Source organism: Capricornis sumatraensis, chromosome 2, assembly GCF_032405125.1.
Source record: "Capricornis sumatraensis isolate serow.1 chromosome 2, serow.2, whole genome shotgun sequence".
NCBI classification, from domain to species: domain Eukaryota; kingdom Metazoa; phylum Chordata; class Mammalia; order Artiodactyla; family Bovidae; genus Capricornis; species Capricornis sumatraensis.
Genome location: NC_091070.1, coordinates 40,554,218 through 40,577,243, shown reverse-complemented (window position 1 = coordinate 40,577,243; position 23,026 = coordinate 40,554,218). Strand labels below are relative to the sequence as shown.

At 36.2% G+C, this 23,026-nt stretch overlaps 2 protein-coding genes across 2 annotated transcripts in view; one reads left to right on the top strand and one right to left on the bottom strand.

The window, feature by feature from the left end:
* Positions 1-4,109, top strand: part of MYEF2 (myelin expression factor 2) — a 34,223-nt gene extending 30,114 nt beyond the window's left edge. The window contains exon 16 of the mRNA XM_068992805.1: positions 1,043-4,109. Coding sequence (XP_068848906.1) covers positions 1,043-1,206 — 164 coding nt within the window. The 3' untranslated portion in view covers positions 1,207-4,109. The remainder of the gene's footprint in view (positions 1-1,042) is intronic.
* Positions 1,788-22,784, bottom strand: SLC24A5 (solute carrier family 24 member 5). The gene is made up of 9 exons (XM_068992817.1): positions 22,664-22,784; positions 21,556-21,735; positions 10,609-10,692; positions 10,415-10,518; positions 9,465-9,565; positions 7,408-7,691; positions 4,550-4,756; positions 2,589-2,690; positions 1,788-2,110 (listed from the first exon to the last, which is right to left on the bottom strand). The coding sequence occupies exons 1-9, from the start codon at positions 22,782-22,784 to the stop codon at positions 1,788-1,790; spliced, it is 1,506 nt and encodes a 501-aa protein (XP_068848918.1).
* Positions 22,785-23,026: the final 242 nt, after the last annotated feature.

Sequence of the window (23,026 nt, the reverse complement as noted above, 5' to 3'; positions counted from 1 at the left end):
TTTTATTGCCAGACTAAAGTTAGCCCATAGTGATCTGGCAACTACATATTCCAAGGGGGGAAACACTGTGGTAAGTAGTTACACACCTCATTATCTAAATCTATGTGAACTGGGTTATCATACATCCCTGTTTGCCTGGGGATAGTCTCAGTGTTTACATCTGTTATTTGTGTGTACTTATTACTATCTCTCCCTTTTACTCTCAGGTTTCTGGTTTGGATGATGGGTTTTTATGGCCATATATTTTTATAAATGATATGCATTTATTTCAAATACCAGTCTGTATAGAGTCAGTAATGATATTAACTCTAAACAGAACCATTGTCTGGTTTTCTTCCTCCTTCTGAAAGTTCCTCTCTAAGGTCCTTCTTTATGCTCTTGTCATCATCAGTGTTTTCTACCTTTATTGATTTAAATCTATAGTATCTCTTCCATGTCTGTTTCCATAAATACTTGGTGCCACTCTTAGATGTAGAGTTCAAATTAAGATATTGAATAAATGACTTTGCACTGTGGTTGAAAACAGAATTAGCGGAGCCCTTTGTGGACCTGGTAAAATTCCTGGGTTGTTGTTACTGTTTTCAGGGATAAACAGTGATATGGAGGATAGAAGGGAAAGAAAAGAGATTAGGGGATTGAGTATAAAACAAGAAATTAAAAAAAAATTATTTTGTTTGGATTTGTGTTTGTTATTAGGCATGGTAACTAGGTATTGTTTTGTGCTAGCTTAACTTATTTTGCTATAAAATTCAAGTAAAGATTTACATAAAAATTTTTCATTCTAAAAATATTAAATCCTAAGCAAATTTATTTTTATTTCAATTTTATATATTATAACCTTTATTTATTATTGTATATGAATTGCATTATATACAGAATATAAAATGATGAGAGTAATACTTATATGATGTGCTATTTTAAAATCATTAATGTTTTTAGCCAAGTTACTTGTCACTTCATAGGCTATGAGAAATTTCAAACCTGTATACTGAAATGGAACCTGTTTAAACTGACAGGTAATTCTATAATTTTTCTTTTACAGGTCATGTAATGTTTGCAGAAATAAAAATGGAGAATGGAAAGTCAAAAGGCTGTGGAACGGTCAGATTTGACTCCCCAGAATCAGCTGAAAAAGCCTGCAGAATAATGAATGGCATAAAAATCAGTGGCAGAGAAATTGATGTTCGCTTGGATCGCAATGCATAATTTGAAACCACGGTTGGAACATTCTTACATCTGTTTTGCTGAATCTCCTAGTAAATGTCATTTTTTTAAAGTAATACTGTCTGCTTACAAAAAGTTGTAAAAATGAACTTCTAAAACTCCCACCAGTTTTTAACAGTATAGTGTTAAATATACTGTGATTTTTTGTTAATCTCAAGTTTGGGTTTTTAAGACAGCAAGTCTGGTCATTCAGTTTAAATGAATGGTTATACTATTTTTAATGAAGTAAGCCATTTTCTTGTTATTTTCAGTTCTGCATAGTGGGATTTGTTTGTTAAAAGTGTCCCCAGCTGTTATCAACCTATTGTAAGGTAAAGCAAGGATGGTTTTTTCCAAAACTTCTGTTTAATATATGTAATTGTCCTTGAAAGGAAAGGGCTCAGACAAATTAGGAAATGATTTTGATTGGCTTTAAATTACTTTTGTTGGTGATAAAAAATTACTGTAAGTAAGTTTTAAATTCTGAAGTTCAGAATATTTTTTATTTGAGTTAAAGGAAGAAATGGAGTTTCTCTTCTCTGCCCTTCCCCATCATTCACATTTTCCACATAACACTGTTAACATTAATCACCACAGCCCCTTATTTTATTGTTTCCAATAATTCCAAGTTCATATAGAACTGATAATGTTGTAAGCCCCAAGTACAGTAACAGACAGACTACTCCCAACTTTCTGTCTAGTTTCCAGCCATTGAGGTGAACTGCTAAGAAAAGGAAAACAATTGAAATGTTGAGAAAGATGGTTATGTAAGTTAGTCCTCTACTGTTCACTTCTACAGGAGCAGATGCATTTATAAATGCAGTTTTAATAAACCATGGAACACCTAGGCATAGCATATCAAAGACATTGGATCCCACGATGTTAGACATAGCCATATCTCCTTTGCCTGCAAAAAAAAGCATGTTGTTAAATGTGCATACCAATACTGTATTTTATTAATAAGCTTCATAAGAAAAAACACTGGATACATTTTCTGTTTGTTTTGGAAAATTGTTGTATTAGAGCAAAAGTCTTACTGAATTTGTATTTTTAAATTTTAGGGGGTTAGTATTTAAAGTCTTAACATTTATTTATCTAATAATAATTATCCGTATTTATTAAACCATTTTTCAATAAGGTATGTAGATTACTTGTTGCTTTTCATTCTAACATGGTTAATTACAATTTAATTCACATTTCAGGTGAATATTATTTAGGGGATTAGATTTAGTGAAATTAATCTATTAAATAGTAAATGCTTCCTCTTGAGTTCTTTTTTCTTCAAAGTGTGTTACTGAGGAAATATTTTAAAGGTATCCTTGCTCAGTGTATTTCAGTCAGGCTTTTAAGAATGGGCATTGCAGTTTGAGGGACCCAGTTCTTACCTTTTCTTGCAACCAACACACTTGCGATCGTGTCTGGTATGCTTGTTCCTGCTGCTAATAAAGTAAGGCCCATTACTGTATCTGGAATTTCTAATGTTTCCCCTGTAACAAACACAGATATTACATATTACAAATCTTATAGATTCACTAACTGTTCTCTGCAGATATTTCTTTCCTGAAAAAGAAAATAGACATATTTAGATTTCAGAACCAATATGTACTTAGATTTTAGGTAGCAAAATATTTGAATAATATTGGTGAATTGGTAACCAAGGTAGCACAGATTTTTCATGACAGATGGTGATATTTAATACACAAAATTGTACCAAGGAATAATTTCCCTATCTGGTATGCTTATAGAAGTTTTGGATGTCCACTGTTATCAAGGCTGTTGCTTAAAATATGCCAATAAGATTGGTCATTTTCTCTTTTCCTTTTTAAAAACATTTCGTAAAGAGGTCAGATTTAAGCAAATTATTTATAGCTATTTTTAGGCTGTAAATGTGTTAACATGGTATGCATTTTTAATGTTCTACTTTAGTGGTATACCTTAGTTTAGGTGTTTCCTTTGGGAAATCATAAATCTGAGGAAAACAGAATAGGCTTCTACTTGAGTCTAACTTTGTGGTCCGGGTTTAATACTTCTGTTAAATCTGATGGCAGTTCATCATTTTTCATAAATGTATGCATTTTGGGAAACAACTAGAATGTAACTGCTCTTAATATTGTAATTGAAAACTTGCTTTACAGTTCTTTTTTTTTCCTTAAAATGTTAATTAAAAAAAAACTTCAAGTAGCATATTTATTGCATGCTTATATATATTGCTGTTGGAACTGTAATTGGTTGTTAATTTGTTAACTGGTTTGCCAGAGTTCATATGTACATAAATAATACTAACATTTATCATTTTGGGGACTGTTCTGTGATCTAGTACTTGATTTTGTTCTTTTCTTAATTTCCTAATGTCAAATGTGATCTGGCTGAGAACATTTATGGAGAGTTTTAATAGGCAGGCTATTGGATTTTTCTATATTACTCAAAAAAAATGTTCTTAGAATAGCATACTATTCTGAGTCATATATTAATTTGACAAAAGTCAGAGGTCAGGAAACTTTTTTTTGAAAGGGTGAGATAGTAATTTTTTTAGGTTTTGTAGGCTGTACAATCTCTGTTGCAGTTATTCAGCTCTGCCAGTGTAATGTGAAAGCATTCATGGATAATATATAAATGGATGGGCTTGACTGTTCAGTAAAACTTAACTCGCAAAAACGGGAGACCCAGTGTTTGGGTACACAGGTGGTAGTTTGCTCACCTCTGGTTAACCTTTTTGGGAGAAATTCCTGGGTTTTTTTTGTACATTGCTTATATTCAGTTTTTCCTTCTGAACTAGGAGTTCTTTGGGACTAGAGCTGATAATGGCCAGGCAGTAATAGTTAAATCTTAATCATGAAAGTAGTAGAAACTAAAATGAGACTTTATTTTATACCCTTTTAATTCATTTTGTAGTATGTTTATATTGCCATATTAAAAAACAAAATGTAATCCAGTTAAACAGTGAATACCCATTGTTTTCTCAAAACACTGGCACCTTGCTATATGTTAAATTATGGAATGGCATTCAGTATAAAGACTATCTTGTGGACCCATGCAATGTGATTTAATTATTAGCAACATAGAAATTCTGTGAATTTGATATCGTTGATAACATGTTCCTTTGACTCGTACCCCTGGGCTGTGTAATAGTGACCATATAGCTGACATGTGGTATACACCTCACAAAACCTGAGTGAGCTTGTTGGTATATTAATATTTAATCTTTTTGTAAATAGCACTAATCTTTATTTTTAGTCTTTGCTGAAAAACAAATTTTCTCTTTAACTAGACTATATTTAGTGAATTTATGCTGTTCTTATATACAACTGATTATTTTTAAATTGTGCTCTTAAGATATTATACATACCAGTTATTGTGACCATCCAAACCAGGATATATGTAAATGCAGATATCCACAGTGCTGACATAAAAAATGTTATCACAAAATACTTTCTCCAAAACTTTCTTCTACAATCTGGTGTGGTTAGAAAAAGTAGTATAATAATGGGAAGGGATAGTACCCAAAAAATTCTTTTGAAGTCTGCTTCAGGCATGTTGAAAACACTTGGCGGATCTGTTAAGGAAAAATTAAACGATTTTGAGTTTTCTCAAATGGCCAATTAAGTTAGAATGTCCATTTAAGAAGCTATATTGAAATAAATTAGCTGTATCAGTTTTTAAGAGGCTATTTAAAACATTTGAATATCTCATTACTGATATTGCTGGCAAAAAAGAAGCTAATTGAGACTTCAGGGCTGACTATAAAATGTGATACTCAGCATTTCTTGATTTGGGGTCTTAAATCCATCGAAGTGTTTAGGGTCATTCACTAAGTGTGTTAGAAACATAATGTTTCTGAAGTTTCAGTTCAACATCTTTTGATTTTCTACAGTGTGGATGGTTTTTAGTAACTTTTGCTTATGGGATTAACCTGGTGTCTTCCCTTAGCAACCCCAGTTGTCTCCACTTCCCAGTATTGATGATACCTCTAGCCTGCCCTATGTATCACAAAATGTATACTTAGGGAGTAAAAGATAGCTATAGCATAATCTTTTTATTAAGTTGAATATTTCTGATTCTCAGGTGATTTTATGGGGCTTATTTCATCATTTTCTTTCATTAATTTACTAAACAAAATTCACCACAATTCTTAGAACTTTAAGAAAATTGGAAGTAGTATTGAATCTACAGTGTAACTTATAAAACTTGAGTTTGTTTTTTAAATTTAATTTGTTGTATTAACTTTGTGGAAGAAGTCAATAATAATATATTAGATAAAAAGGAGACTTCACTTTAGATTGTTTAAATTTGTATGGCACTTATAAAATATTGGGTTGGCCAACAAGTTTGGTTGGTTTTTTCCATACCATCTTATGGAAAAAATTGAACAAACTTGTTGGCCAGTCCAATATTTTGCCCATCTATTAGGTCACATTACAATTAATACTAGTAAAATAACTCATAATTTTTTTTTTTTGCCACATTGCAGCAAATGGGCCAGAAAGTAACAGATATAATTTTATTGTAATAAAAACTGTTTGGACTGTTTTTTTTTTTTAGTTTCTTGTTATAAAATTTAACTTAGAAATGTGTACTTCTTGTACCTGAAAGACTAGAAACTATAATCTTTGTAAGAAGGGGAAAATTTATGTTTTAATTTTTTCAGATAATAAATTACTAAGTTCCCTGTCTAATGTACTAAATAAAATCCAGAATCTGTTTCTTAAAACTACTTTATTTAAAAAAAATCCCTAAATATGTATTTCTGGCTGTAGCTGAATTTGACTTCTTATATACTAAACATGTTAGTTGCTCAGTCGTGTCTGACTCTTTGCGATCTCATAGACTGTAGCCCTAACAGGCTCCTCTGTCCATGGGATTCTCCAGGCAAGAATACTGCAGTGTGTAGGTCATTCTTTTCCCCAGGGGATCTTGGAGGAGGAGGACATGGAAACCCACTGCAGTATTTTTGCCTGGAGAATCCCACGGGCAGAGGAGTCTGGTGGGCTACAGTCCATCAGGTCTCAAAGAGTCAGACATGACTGACTACTGCTTCACATGTTTAAAATTCACCTGTCTCCTTCCTACTTTTTCTTCACACCAGCTCTTCTTCCTAAATTCCTAGTTTTTGTAAGTGGTATTCTCAATGTTCTTACTTTGTCATGATCAAAAGCCTCAGAATTATCTCTGCTCCCATGTAGCCCTTCAGTTGCCTGGTCTTGGTGACGCTTCCTCTGCATTGTCTCACACCTGTTTTCTTGTATTCCCACTGCCTTCACCTTGTCTGCTGCTGCTGCTGCTAAGTCACTTCAGTCGTGTCCGACTCTGTGTGACCCCACAGACGGCAGTCCACCAGGCTCCCCCGTCCCTGGGATTCTCCAGGCAAGAACACTGGAGTGGGTTGCCATTTCCTTCTCCAATGCATGAAAGTGAAAAGTGAAAGGGAAGTCACTCAGTCATGTCCGACTCTTCGCGACCCCATGGACTGCAGCCTACCAGGCTCCTCTGTCCATGGGATTTTTCAGGCAAGAGTACTGGAGTGGGGTGCCATCGCCTTCTCCGTCACCTTGTCTAAGCATCTGTTAAACACATCAGTTGGTTTAGTAGCATGTTTTTTATCTCATATTTCAGTTCTGATAATTTCTCTGCAAACCTGCAAACGCTATTAATCTAGCATTTAAGACTGTCATATTCCTTCCGATCTACCTTTCTTCTGCTTCCATTCTGCACATTCAGTCCTCCAGTTATGTTGGTACTTGACAAGCCTTTTTCCCATGTTATTTCTTTGTCAGTCCATGGAATGCTTTTTACTGTTAGCTCTGCATCATTTACTTATGACATATGAAGTCTGGCAAAACTTCAGTAGCTATTGCCATAAATCAAGTTGTTAAAATCTTACTAGAATATTCTACAAGGCTTAGTTTGTCTCTGTGATAATCTTTCCTATCTGACCATCCTCATCAAATTTTTTTTGCCATCTGTCCCATTTAGGAACTATGTTTATGCTTTATTTCTTTCTCTTTACAGTATTTAAATGTTCATATTTTAGCTATTTTGGTTTTTTTCTGAAATATTGGAAGCTTCTTTAAGGATAGGTCTGCCTCTTGATCATCTCTAAATTCCCGTAGTATTTTTAAAATAGTAAGTATGTAGTACTTGCTGAATTGAAATGAAATTAAGTTTTGCTAGTAATAAACTTAATAATGGTCATGATGTGGTTATTACCTTCACAAACCTGACTAAGACCATGTAAACTTAAAGAAAGTTGGGAGTAGCCAGAATCTTCATGAAATATTCCACTGTCAGTTCTTGATTGCCTACGGATGAATGGTTGATCCTCATCTTCCCATCCCATCAGTGGCTGTTGTTCACTTCTCTCTTCTATTGCTTTGGCAAGACAGGTACAGCAAGGACTGCATTTCTTTATAATATATTGGTTAATTTTAATGTCAAAACACAGCACCACAACATATAATCCGTATATCAAAAGCAGTAAAGTTCCTTCATACCTATAAATTAGAGAAATTTGTGTGGTTTTCAACTTAAAGTGAAAATTATTTTAGAGTTAGTAGTTTTGGGGCAGTATCTGCTTAATTTTCTAATGAAACAATAGAACAGAAATATTCTAGATACATTTTGATTTTGTAGATGTGTCCAGATTTGGTTACATTATAAAAGACTTACTGATGAAAGTTCCACACTGTCCTTTTTGTATTTTAAAAACAAGGATTATAAACTCATTCTTAATTTGTAGAATCCTTCCAAATAGCAGGCATAGAAAGTTCTTTGAAAATGTGTGTTAGTCACTTAGTCATGTCCGAATCTTTGCGACCCAATGGAGTGTAGCCTGCCAGGCTCCTCTGACCATGGAATTCTCCATGCAAGAATACTGGAGTGGGTTACCATTCCCTTCTCCAGGGGATCTTCCCAACCCAGGGATCAAGCCTGAGTCTCCCGCACTACAGGCAGATTCTTTACCCTCTGAGCCACCTGGAAGGTCCTATTTGAAAATAATAGTAATTACAAATTTTCAGAGTGAAAGTGAAACTAATGAATAGTGATAGGGCTTCTCCACCTCAGTTCATTGAAAGAAGATAATAATTATAAGAATATAGTATACCTTCATTTCAATTGTTCTGGTATAGGAATTCTGTGCTAAATCAGAATATGTTAGACTTTGGCTGAAGCTTTTAAATTTGCTATACTGAGATTTTTTTGATGATTTTAATGTAAATAAGTTTGGCTTGCACCGTTTTCCTATACTCTGGTTTGCTATTTAGAGAATTTTGATTATCTGATGCCATCACATTTGAACCTTGCATTTACCGGTTATTTTATAGCTAGTGAATCACTGCTACAGCTTGAAAGCACAGAGTTCTTGATTCCCCTAATGAAAGGAGCATTACCTTGGATACTCCTACAGTCATTGTCCCCTGGCAGACAACTGCCAAGTCCCAGAAGCACTTCTGTTGTAACCAACAGTCTTTCCTTGGGAGACAGACTAGATTTCAGGAAGATTCACTTTGAAAATTTACTCCCTGCTAGGTCTGAAGTTTCTTGATAGTAGGTATTAGAGCAGCACTGCCAAACTAGTATTCCAAAGGGGTGCCATTGACCTCCACCATCAGGCAATGTGTAGTCTGTGTGTCTGTGTTTTACATTTATTCATCTGTTAAGACTCATATCATAGTGATCAATACCTAACAAATACCTGGTACGTGTTAGCTGGAAAAGTGACTGTTTCCATTTTCTTAGAATGACAAGGCATGGGGAGATTATAAAGAAAACAAATAGCTTTTAGTTTTGAAACCTAAAACATTTTTAATTTTTAGAGGAAGAGGCCTATATTTCTCTTACTAAATGAACATCAGGGAAAAAAGTTTATTTCTTTGTTATCTCTCTAATTGTGTGATCATGGCCACTTCTAACTGAGGAAAGGTAAACAACCCAACAGATGAAAAAGCCACCTGTTGGGGCTTTAACAAACATCAAAAGTTTGGAAACTTTCTGAGAAGGTAGTCAGTAGGGAAAAAGAAGGATGGTAACATCCACTGGTTAGACAAAAAGGAAGACTGATTTGACTGAAAAATTGCCAAGGGAGAACTACCCAACCAGCAATTGTGATGAGGTTAGCTCAGAGATCACAGGAAAAATGTATGGAAGTCGTAGATAATTAAGAAGTAAAAGAGAGAACATTTCTGAAAAAAAAGTTACTAAACTAGCATTTTATAAAAGTACTCTCTAATTGGTTTACATAAGAGTAATGATTGTTTCAAGCTTACCAGTAAACTTGGTTGTCAAATATTATGGCAAGAAGTGCTGCTACACTGATAGCATATGCCACACAGTCTCTGAATAGGGGCCAACATGATAGTGTTGAAACCTGTAAATATAATTAACGTTTCCATTACACTGTTACTTCTTCAAGTACTTGCTTAGTGTAATACTAAAATTATTTGTATATTTGTAGTTAAACATTGTTATCTTTTACATATTGCTTTTAGAGAAAGGAATTTTAAGAAAAATTGTGTTTCTAAACCAAGTCTGATTTTCATAAATTTGACCAAGAGGTATTTGTGGGTTAAAATTGAATACATGTTGTTTTTCTACTGATTAATAAACTTAATTGAACACATCCCTAGTGCCTTGTTTGTTCCAGACTATATAAACAGTTCTTTTTATTCTTTGTCTTTTTTTATAAATTTATTTTTTTTTAATTGAAGGATAATTGCTTTACAGAATTTTGTTCTTTTCTGTCAAACTCTGTCAAATTCTGTTGTTTTCTGTTATTTCTGTGGATGAAGCTAGAGCCTATTATACAGAGTGAAGCTAGAAAGAGAAATATCGTATATTAACGTGTATATACAGAATCTAGAAAAATGGTACTGAAGATTTATTTGCAGGGCAGCAATGGAGAAACAGACATGGAAAATAGACTTATGGACATGGGGAGAGGGGTGGAGAGGATGAGATGTATGGAGAAAGTAACATGGAAACATATTACCATATGTAAAATAGATAGCCAACGGGAATTTGCTGTATGTGTCAGGAAACTCAAACAGGGCCTCTGTATCAACCTAGAGAGGTGGGATGGGGAGGGAGATGGGAGGGAGGTTCAAAAGGGAGGGGATATATGTATACCTACAGCTGATTAATGTTGCAGTTTGACAGTAAGCAGTTCTTATAATTTGTCAAGACAATATATTTTGTTGAATAAAGTTTTCTTACGTACCACATTAGATAGTAAGCCACAGGCTGCACAGATACCAAGGAGGTTATAGATTGCAGATCCAAGAATGGTGCTAATGCCAATATCGCCCTTTGTGATAAATACACCTATGAGCCAGATTGTAGCTAAGTTAGTGTTGCCTTGGAGAAGATCAAATAACACCAATTAAGCAAAAAAAATATATGAGTGGTATTTACCTAGGAAAGCAGTAACTAATTCAGGAGCTGAACTACCGGCTGCCATAAAAGTTGCACCTGCAACATCCTGGGACAGTCCAAAGGCTGAAGACAAATGAAATTATGTTATGCCTGGTAAAGTGACAAATGGGAGAGCATGTTCTCATAACTATATATCAAAGCAACATTTTCATAGAAAGCCATTGTTACTAACTTCAACTGGAAAACAGCCAATAGAGGAAGCCTTCTAGGCATTATTTATCCTATATCAGAAAGTTAAAATTAGAATGAAAATTCAGGTTTCCAAGCCATTGATAGCAATCCTTTGTCAATGTTTATTGTTTATTATTGATTTTTGAGTCTTCCCAGACCCTCAGACTCTGGTGTGCTGGGTTGAGTCCCTGTCACCTGTAGTCAGTATTTCCTTATTCTTACCTGTGGGACCATTACCTGTTGCTCATTCTCCAGTCCACCTCAACTTGTGCTTCTCTACTGAGATATCTGCCTTTGACATTACTGATTTCTTTCTTTGTTGGTGGCGTAGCAGGTTGAATTTTATAAAAATAGCTACACTATTTCTGCCCACATGGTTTTTCAGAACCTGTCCATTCCCTGTCAAACAAACTAAAACAAAAACCAAGGTGGAGTTTATGTATTTTGAGCCTAGATGAGCCTTTGTGACCGCTGAAAGTATGGCAGAACCATATGACTGAAGCTAGGACATAAAAGGTGATTTTTCACCTTTCTAATTGTTCTCTCTAGGGACATTTGCTTCAGAGCCCTAAGCTACCACATAAAAACCATAGCTGCCATATATATATGTGAAGAGCCCACATAGAGATGCCTGAGGAACCCCTGTTTCAGCCCCTCAGTTTTGAATCCTCCCGTCCCAACACCAGATATGTGAAGGAGGGAGCTTTCAGATAATTCTAGTCCTTTTTCTGACTATCACTGCATGAAAGACCTCAAGCAAGAACCATCCAGCTGAGGCCAGTAAACCCTTAAAGCTATGAGAAGTCTGAAATGATTGTTCTTTTAAGCCCCTAGTTTTGGGGTGATTTCATAAGAAGCCATTGATAACTGGAACACCTGTTTATCTATTTGTTGTATTTATTGACCACCTACTGTACCAGATGCTTTTTTTATGTGATAGGAATGTGGCAGTCACAAAACAGACAAACATTTCTCTTCTGGAATTTAATTCCAGTGGGTGCAAACAGACAAGAAAAAATACATACTGTGTTAGAAGGAGCAAAAGTCAGGTGTGAAGTTGCTCAGTAATGTCCAACTCTTTGTGACCCCATGGACTATAGCCTACCAGTTTCCTTCATCCATGGGATTTTCCAGGCAAGAATACTGGAGTGGGTTGCCATTTCCTCCTCCAGGAGATCTTCCCGACCCAGGGACTGAACCTGGGTCTCCCACATTGTAGGCAGATGCTTTACTGTCTGAGCCACCAGGGAAGCTTGAAAGTCAGGAGTGGGGATATAAAATGCCATGGAGGAAAGATTGTAATTTTAGATTGGGTAACCAGAAAGGACTTCACCGAGATGCTAACAAAGCGAGGGAGTAGCCACACATAGACCTGGAAGTAATATAGGCAGATGGTGTGCGTGCAAAGGTTTTGAGGTAGACGCTAGCCTATATGTTCAAGAAACAGAGAAAGGCCAGAGTGTCTGGAATAAAGTGTGTGAAGGAGAGCTGTAGATGATGGAGTCCAAGGTGATAGATGGCCAGATCATATAAAGCCTTGTGGATCCTAGCGAGCACTTGGGCTTTTGCTGTGAAAAATATGGGAAGTGCTTGGAAAGATGGGCTCCCTGGTCGCTCAGCTGGTAAAGAATCCGCCTGTGAGGCAGGAAACCCCGGTTCCATTCCTGGGTCAGGAAGATCTGCTGGAGAAGGGATAGGCTACCCACTCCAGTATTCTTGGGCTTCCTTGGTGGCTCAGCTGTTAAAAAATCTGCCTGCAGTGCAGGAGACCTGGTTTGGGAAGATCTGAGTTTGATCCCTGGTTTGGATAACTTCTCCCCTGGAGAAGGGAATGACTACCCACTCGAGTATTTTGGCCTGGAGAATTCATAGAGTTGGACACGACTGAGTGACTTTCACTTTCACTTTTGGAAAGACATCTACAGTGTTGCTGGTGATACTAGCCACAGTCATCTTTTTTTGTCCCCATGAGGCTATCTGGTCTCAGTGGTCAAACCAGCTCCAGTCAGAACTGTTTTGCTACCTGTTATGCCTCCACTGGGAAAAATCCTCTCAGGATAGTTGGAGTTACCAAATCCAGGTTCTCCATCCTATTTGCCTTTGGTCATGTTGCTTGATGAACACTATTTGTGGTGGCTAATGAAGGGACAGAAGTAATAATTTATGTAAGTTACATTTCATAGCATTTCTTTAATTGGTTGGAGTGATTTTGCATTTATATATAGTATTTATACTTTTACTACAACTCTGATACATAGAAGGTCCAGTTGGTCATAAAACTTAGAAAAGATGAAGCATATTGTTCTATTAACTTCTTAAAAATTTTATCTATGAATTAAATAATATCTTATATTCATGGCATACAATTCACTTTCATATACACAATTTAATCATCTCAGCTATTCCTTGAAATGAGTGTTAGTTGCTCAGTTGTGTCCTACTCTTTGTGGTCCCATGAACTGTAGCCTCTCAGGCTTCTCTGTCCATGAAATTCTCCAGGCAAGAATACTGGAATGGGCAGCCATTCCCTTCTCCAGGGGATCTTCTCAACTCAGCTCAAACCCAGGTCTCCTGCATTGCAGGCAGATTCCTTACCATCTGAGCCATCAGGGAAGTTCTCAGTTGTGGTGTTTCCATTTCACATATAAAAAACAAATAATCAGAAGGTTAAGTAACTTAAAGTGACATGGAAAGTAAGGGTCTTAAATGTGAGGAGTTTGGGCGTAAACCCCAAGTCTATTGATTCTAAACATGAAACATGAAAATGAAAGTCACTCAGTTGTGTCCCACTTTTTGCGACCCATGCAGTCCATGGAATTCTCCAGGCCAGGATACTGGAGTGGGTAGCCTTTCCCTTTGCCAGGGGATCTTGCCAACCCAGGGATGGAACCCAGTTCCCCTGCATTGCAGGCAGATTCTTTACCAGCTGAGCTATACCTAAGTCCAGTGCTATTTCTTTTTCACCACAGAAACTCAATATCAGAAAGGCACTGAGGCAATTTAAGATGGGAGGTGGTTGAGTCATTTTCTTCCCTTCCCTGTGGCACTGGTACGTAACTTCCCCCATTGTATTCTTTTCTAGGGGGAAAAATAGCTAGTGAGAGTAATAATTCAGAAGTTTTCTAGCATATTTCAGAGAATGTATAAATTTAGTGATATTACCATGAATTCTTGAATGAAATCAGGGTTAACTAATACATGGAGGAAACTGAAAAAAGAACAAAATATTTTAAACTGTCTAAACTTGGGGCAGCTGAAGAGTGATTGGCTGATCTGCGCGTCTAGTGCTGGCTGAAGAATGCTTCATTGGAAGAATTCAGTCTGGAGAGAGAAAAAGTGATCCATCTGGCTGTTGCAAGGTAAGAAAATAAGTGACCCTTCTGAACACTTTCTTTCTCAAAAGGCATTAACAATAAAGCTTGTTGCTATTCACTGGGCTCTATTCCAGTTATGAAAAGAAGAGCTCTCTACAGATGAATTATAAAACTTCAAAGATATTTTAACAAGTTATATCTTAAGGTTCTAAGCATATTTTGTAGAATGGTTTATACCTTTGAACTTTAGAATCGACTGGCTTTGTCTTCACTGACCTTTGGGTAGCATTTCTCTCTGTTATAGTTTATTATTAAAGATAAATTGTTCTGTTCACCCCCCCCCCCAGAGCTATTACTTTTTTTCCCTCTCTCTTACTCTAAAGGACTAATCATATTTCCTTGAGGATATAGTAGAAATGTTCAAGGTGAGTTTTCTTTATAGGTTTAGATATTACATTGGTTATACAAAGTGCAACTTTATGATAATGAACTGATTACTAAAACTCAACAGACTTTTTCTTAAGCGTGTTCTCTTCTCTGATACCATGCTGCAAAGTTTATAACCATCTTTGCAAATCTTTTTCTGGAAATATAGAAAAAGAGTTTTAAACTAAAATGGAAACCTGGCTTCTGGCCCTGCCAGTACCTTAATGTGAGAATTTAGATAAGTCATTCAGACAAGGCTTGTATTTTGCCATCTGTAATAGGGTTGGAATATACAAATCTTTAAGGTATCTTCTAATTTTTATCAAATTTAAAAATTATGAAATATGAATTCTATGCCTTACACCTCTGGACCACCTCTTATTATTAGATAAATTCCTTTTATAATTAAAAACCCCTATGTTAACTGAAAATTTAGAAGATAGAGGAGAAAACAGATGGGAGGGAGCATCATTTATACTTTTACCATTGTATTTTAACCACTGCTACCTTTTTAAAAATGTATTTTCAATTCTTTTCACATGTACATTTAACAGAGTTACAAGACTAGGCTATAAGCAATTTGGTGTCTTCTGGTACAATTTTATAAAGTCCTCAGTGATGGCAAATTTTTATGCTTTGTGAATGGATTTGAGTTTTGGAAGCAATTAAAAGTCATTCAGACCCAATTCTAGTGACTATGGTGGGTAGTCATGCTGAGTAACTCTACTTAGGATTCAAAATGAAGTGTGACAGCAAACCAGTGTTTTTTATGATTTGCAAAATTGGTTCTGACGTTAATTTCAGATATATTTCTAGAAATATTTTGAGCAAAGTCAGCATCACTGGGATAAATGCCCAGCCTCTCCATGCACAATTGCATCTATATGCTCTGTGATGCTTCTAATAGTAAATAAAAACATTTTGAGTACTTTATAGTTATCATCTCATATCTTGTCTGAGCCATAACGGAACAAATTCTGAAGCTCTGTATAATGCTTTGAAAAGCCCGATTCCACTGAAAAAGGATGCCCCCATGCCCTAATCTAACAGCTATTAGTTTCCACTTGCTGTAAGTCAATCATATAAAGCCACATGCAAGACTTTTTGTGTCCAAACCTCACAATTATCTGAGTTTTGTCTCCATAACTTGCTCAGGGTCACATAGGTAGTAATTGCAGAGATGGGATGGGCACTTAGATCTTTCTGAGTTGAAAAAGCTGCTCTTTCTGTTATCCATGTAGGTAAGTGAAGAGATTTAATACATAGCTTTATTATTATTATTATTGCTTGTCTCTCCAATAGCATTTGGGTAATATCCAGACCACTTGACATTTATTTATCTCTGTATACCTAAGGTAGATTTAGATGCAATCCAAGGTAACCACAATGTATTTATTTATATTTTAAATTCAGATTAGTTTAGATCAGAGGAAAAAGAAAAGCAAAGAGGATGAAAATGCTCTTAAGAGGAGGATGAGTGCCTGTGTGGCTGGGAGGAAGCACTCTTCTTAGATTCTTTGTTCTTGAGGAAGGCTTTGCCTCTGTAAATTTCATAAGGATTAAGAATCAAACAATCCCCTGAAACTGTCGGCTATCCAAATGCCATACTCACAGAATTATTTGACTCCCTTTCAATTTTATCAATTTAGAATCAATTCTACCTGGAATTAAAACTTGTATTTCTTTCTTATTGTCTGTTTCTGAAACATAAAATAGAACATGGACAAACATTAGTTCAAAGCAGTATGAATAAAAAGAATTTTTAATAAAAAAGTAAATATTTTATTTAAGTATGTTTCCCAAAACCTTATTAAGATCATTTTCACTTAAGATATGTTATACTTCAAAGGATCAACGTGGTGGAGGGATTAGAGTATCAACTGAATAGCATATTAGTGTAACATTTAAGACAAAAAGTTTCATAACTAGCTCATTGTGGACTTCTGGCGGTATCAAGTGACCTACCAATCACTAGGGGTTCTCAGTTTTCTCTGTAGTTAGCCTCAGAAAAGTTAAAGAAACGTACTCTAAACAGTGATTAAATAACTCTAGAAGATCCCCATTACATAAAAATGATACATAAAGGATTTGTTTTGGCTTTCTGCTGAACTTTTGTGTTTCTAAAAATGAGCTGCTTATAAAGATGAGAGGTAATCATCCTACTATGGGCTGTAAGTTAATATAGTTTCTATTATATACAAATGTGTTCAAAGAATCTTTAGCCTCTTTTCCTTTAGAACTTAAATGCATAAAAGAGAAGATAGGATTAAAGGAAGGTGGTATAGCAACAGCATTTTCTCATATTGGATCTACTTGGTTAAAATGACAACAAAATGTCTCAGGGTTTGTGTGTGCTTGCTTTCCTAGTGTTGAGGTGCAAAGGAGAGGTTGTTTGACTTTAATGATCATGAGTAGAGCAAGAAAGAGAAAGATCCTTAGTGGAAGCCTCAAGTGGTAGTGGTTCTAGAGGTAATTGACAGACCAATGTATATAGAACCAATGTGTATAGCTGCAGACAGAGAAAGCACTCAGGTGTCTAAGCTGGGCCTGACCAGAGTATCAGCCAGAGGCTCTGTCCTCCACCACCTCCAACGTATCCCCTGGAGACTGCAGTCCCAGCCACTCCTAGAATTCACCATGCTGAAGCCCCTTGTGCTAATAACCAAATGAACCACTGTCAGTGATTGGAAGAGTGGATCATGGGACAATGGGGCTGGGGATGGGCCAGGGGCCAGCCAATTCAACCATTGTATCCTAGATTGGAACTCAGACATGTACTCCACAGAATGTCATTGAATCAAACATGATGGTTTGGTTCCACAGTACGATGCTATAATCTCATGTGCATTGTAAACAAAATGCTTAGTTCTCATATTAATTATTGTGGGTAACCATTTATAACATTAATTTACAACCCCTAGTAGGTTGCTGAAATTCTTAACTGATGTTTTAAAGTGACTCAGTAGATTCTCATTATTTTGTAGTATACTTCCTCTGTCATTACAATGACTATTTGACGTATTTTTTAATCAAAATTTTTGGTGCCCTTGGGTGGAAAATACCTAAAATAACAGTTCTTCTGAAACAACCATATTATGACAGCTAATCTCAAATAAGGATGTGTAAAATTATATTATATAGCAATTGAAAACATTCTTGGGTTTTGACATTAAAGGGACCAGGGCTCTCCTGTGTACTGGCTCTGTGTGTGTGTGTGTATGTGTGTGTGTGTATGTGTGTGTGTGTGTGTGTGTGTGTGTGTTCAGTCATGTCCAACTCTCTGTGACCCCATGAACTGTAACCCACCAGGCTCCTCTGTCTATAGAATTTTCCAGGCAGTAATACTGTAATGGGTTGCCATTTCCTCCTCCAGGGGATCTTCCTGATTCACGGATTAAACCTGCATCTCTTGTGTCTCTTGCATTGGCAGGCAGATTCTTTACCACTGTGCCACCTGGGAAGCCCTGTGTAGTCTTGAGAACTTATATATTCTTTCAGCTCCAGTTTTTTCATTAGTAAAATCAATCTAATAGTCCCTACTTTGTAGGGTTTTTTGAAGAACTAAAACCTTATATATTTAATTTAGAACTATGCTTGGTCTTCTATAATTGTTTATGAAAAATAACTACAATAAATACATAAGTAGTTAATAACATTTCAGTTCAATGTATAATGCTCAGTAAATTATTTTGAGGATAATATTAATACTTATTAGTTGGGTGGGACTGTTATAACTCATGCTCATCAAAGAACTATGGGGAAATGTAAAGCAATTACAGACTTTCTGAAGCTAGTTTCTGTGGATGTAAACAAATTTCAGAGAACCTGTTTTTTATTGCTGATGTCCTAATTTGGACAAGACCATGCTAAGACCTTGAAAAGAGAAATGACAGAATTAATTTATAGGCATTTAAAAATGAATCAAGCTAGCACTATTTCTATTTCATTTTGTTGCCAGTATTTTCAATACTCAAGACAGGGATAAATTCCTAGCAGCTGAAGATAGGCAGTGGCATAGGCATCCATCAGTCACACATCCATAATAGCTACTGTGTTATATTTCAGAGCAAAAGGCAATTCACTTGAGAAACGCATGTTTGCTGATGATGTTCAAGGTAATTCCACAAGTGGCATTGTGGAAGTCATTATTATAAATGTTTCATGAAGTTACTTATTATAGATATTTCATGAAGTTACTTAAAGAAGATTATTTTGAAGTATCAATCTAAATTTTAATGCAGTAGTTTCTTCTGCAGGGCTACAAAAGTTATTTATTTATTTACCACTCCCAAGACAGGTTTTTAATTAAAAAAAAATATTGATGGGTTAATTCTTTCAGTCAAGAAAGCAAAGAAAGGGGATGGGGATTTATTATTTTCCAGAAAAAGAAAGATTCTAAGTAGAGAGATAGTACCTTGAATTTTAAATTTCTTAGTTTTATATAATTAATATGATTTAGTTTTTCTAATGAAAAGTGTGGTATTGGCACAAACATTAATAGATCATTAGAGTATAGAGTTGAAGGTATAGAAAATGGATCAACTTTTGGTAAAATAGCAATGTATCGTATAACAAAAGAAATTCTTAGTGGAAAAAAATAAAAATACTCAACATAAATAAATAAATGTTAAGAAAAGAAAAAACTATCAGTAGAGAGAAGATGAAATTTTTTCTGACCTAGGGATAAAAGGTATTTCTAGGTATAAAACCAAAAAAGAATCATAAAGGAAAATATTTATAAATTTACCTATGTACACTTCAATGCAATAAACACACAAAATACAAAACCAAACAAACCATAAAAAGCATATGATAGGAAAATTATGTTAGGAATTTATATTAGAAAAAATCTTGGATATCAATAAGTAAAAGACAAATACTCCCCTAATTAGAACATGGGGAAAAAAAAACCCCACAAGAACAAAACCACAAATTTCAGTACCTATATAAAATGTTTAACATGACAAATAATAATGCAAATTTTATAAAATAAACTTCTATTTTAAAGCAATTAACAAAGACATTTAAAATGATATTATTCATGGTTTTCGGGAATGGAAGCTACCACACATTGTGGAGGTTTTTGTTGGCACACCTTTTGTAAAATGTTTTTGGCAATGTATAAAATAAAGCTTAAAATATACATAGCTCTGCGTCTTTGTTAGGAAATGGTCAGCGAAGTTTGCAAAGATTTGATACAAGTATGAGCATTATGTAGGACAAAAAATTTAAAAATCAAATGTCTAATATACTTCGGCTACCTCATGCGAAGAGTTGACTCTTTGGAGAAGACTGATGCTGGGAGGGATTGGGGGCAGAAGGAGAAGGGGATGACAGAGGATGAGATGGCTGGATGGCATCACTGACTCGATGGACGTGAATCTGAGTGAACTCTGGGAGTTGGTGATGAACAAGGAGGCCTGGCGTGCTGCAATTCATGGGGTCGCAAAGAGTCAGACACGACTGAGCGACTGAACTGAATAAAATTAATAATTTAAAAAATTGATAAATTTCTACTGAGTGCTCATTCTGTATAAAAACCAGTGTTAGGTGCTGAAATCATTTACAGAAGCAGGAAGTATTGTGCTACCATTAAAAATCGTGTTTTTGAAGGCTATTTAATAATATGGGGAAATGTTCACAATAAAATAGTATCTTAGGAAAAAGAAATAGTCTTAGACTGTATGTGTAGCAATATCTAAAAGACTAAAAGGAAATATACCAAATGACAACTGTGGGGATCTCTGGGCGATAGTAATGTAGGAAAGTCTATGCTTTTTCTATTTTTCTTGCATTTCATCAATCTAAGTAAAATGTTAATTTCTATTAAAGAAATGTCCATGTCAAATATAATATCAAAGTAAAACTGTATAAATAAATTAAATAATAATTATAATAAACTTACACTGACCTGTTCTATAAATATTTTGAATTAGAGAAATAAGTGTTGAGTGAAAACACTGCTGCCACATCCTGTTTTAAGTCCTAAGGATATTGCTATACTTCACTAACAAGAGAGAAAAGAGAAAAAATGACTTGCATTTCAGCAGGGGTGGGGATGGGGCCATGGGAAAAAGGGGAAAAGGAGAGTTTACATTCATGCTCTTTCCCTCTGTGAAGAAATGCTAGCAGTGTGTGTGTCTGGCAGTGGGGAAGGGGCATGCTGTTTCTGTGCAATCCTGGGAGTATGCAGTGGGAAATCTAATCCTGAATTTCGACCTTCTCTGAAGTGAGCATGCTCAACCAGTTAAACTAATTAAACAGGAGATAGAGCCTGGAAATGCAGGCACTTTTGCTTAGTCATCATAATACATCACTGGTATCCTGATTTTAGGGACCAGTGCACCCATGTAAGGTCTATGCTCAGAATGCTGAGTGATACACATGATTGAAGAGACAGAACTAAAGGGCTTGGCAGGTCTTATTTCCCAGAAACCAATAACTGAGCTTAATTTTTAATTACCTAATCCCTGAGGTCACTTTACATAAGATGCCGGACTTCTTTATATATTTGTTGGTTCATTAACATGAATTAGTTTCCTTTCCCTCCTTGTAGGAGACTGGTAAAGGAAGAGGTAGGAGGGTGGTCCTTAAAGGCATTTGTTTATCATCTACCATTTCTAAAAAGTTATAGAGATTTCAGAGTAAAAAATTTTTAAAAAAAAATTGAAGTATTTGATGGCAAGTATTAGGAGCACCAAATGCATGTGTATAAAATTCGAAACAGTTTACTGACAAATAGCTAGACAATACAGTAGACAAATTGGCAATTTTTAGACGTAGTTGGTAGGATAGTTGCTTTATACCCATTAAAGATGCCCTGCTGTACATGAGCTACCAAGAAAAACCACAGTCAGGCCAGTTCCTCACGATACAGGATGCCACAACACAGACGTTAGTGTCCTGCAGCCAGGTAAGATGGACAGGATTGTTACTGAGCTTCTCCAAACACAGGCATATATGTGTGTGGCATCACTATTCTGGGAAGTTATAGTGGAGATTTCCAGCAACTTACATTCACTGATGATTTCCAAGGATGGTAGGAAGTACTCATCGCAGACAAATGACACAGCCATGAACATGTAAAGGATAATTAGGAAGTAGATTATGATGCCTCCATCTGCACGTTCCTGTTTCGTGAAAAACCCCTCAGGAAACTCCGATGATGGGGATATAACACACTGGGTGCTATTTCCTGGTAAGGAAAGGGAGGTGAAAATCTGAAGGATATTGGAGTCACGCATTCCAAGCCCACAAAGAGAAATTCCTTAAGAAAATAGTAAGTGTGGGGTTTCTGGGTGGAATTTTAAGAACTCTGGTAAAAATGTATAAATCTCTTTTGACTATGATATAATTATAGATCCTTAAAAATATTAGTCTTTGGGACCCAAAAGAGGTGTTTTAATAAAATAAAATAAAGATAGTGGATGAATTTAAAAGAAGAAATAATGAAATCGGTTTTCCTTGTCTGCTTCAACTCTAAAAGGGAATTCTGAACCCCTTTTCCTCCTAAATTAGAAACTATATATCTAAAGATAAAAATTTCTAATATCCGTGCAATCTCATTTTCCCATTTCAGAGCCCAAATTGTCCACAAATCTCAAGGCCCACAGAGAACCATTCATTGTTGCAGACAGAATTTATAGGATGAAAGATTCCTTTTTCTGTGAAGTCTCCAGCAATAAAATCTGAAGACTCTACTGTTTCATGATGTCTGTGCATTATTTCAGAGCCATTTTCAAGAACCTACCTGAAGGACCGAAAGTATTCGATATCCTACCAAATGCTAAAATAATCTAAATGCTCAGTCGTGTCTGACTCTTTGTGACTGCATGGACTGTAGCCCGCCAGGCTCTTCTGTCCAAGGAATTTTTCAGGCAAGAATATTGGAGCGGGTTGACATTTCCTACTCCAGGGGATCTTTCTGATCCAGGGATCAAATCAAATTCGTGTCTCTGGATTCTTTACCACTGCACCACCTGGGAAGCCCCACCAAATGCTAAAAATCCAAGCAAATACAGCGGCAAGCATAAGCAAAAGTGAGTCAAGTAAGAATTCCCCTCTCTTTGTTTATTTATATGTGGCAGTAGCAGCAGCGGTGGCTGACCCCAGTGTCCACCTACCTGTAGCCCTTGGGAGACGCTGGGCCAGGGAGGCCCCTGGGGGAGACAAGTGTGCAGTAGCCCAGAGGAGGCCGAGGAGCAGGGCCCGTCTTGCCCACCGTGGGCCCCCTTTGATCTGCATTCCAGTAGCAATCTTTCTGCAGCGTGCAGCCTTGGGAAGGGAGAAAAGGAGGATTAAGCTGGATCATGTGAGGAGTCTCCTTCCTGCCCCACGCCCTGCCCAGGGCACATCACAGCAAGGCCAGTGCTTGAGGGAGGGTGACTGGAGTAAGTTAAGCTACTCTGCTCAGCAGCCGTAAGCCTCAGAGAGGCTGGAAGAGGTGGAGAGGAGGGGAACAGTCCCCTGGCCCATGGTCCCTGAGG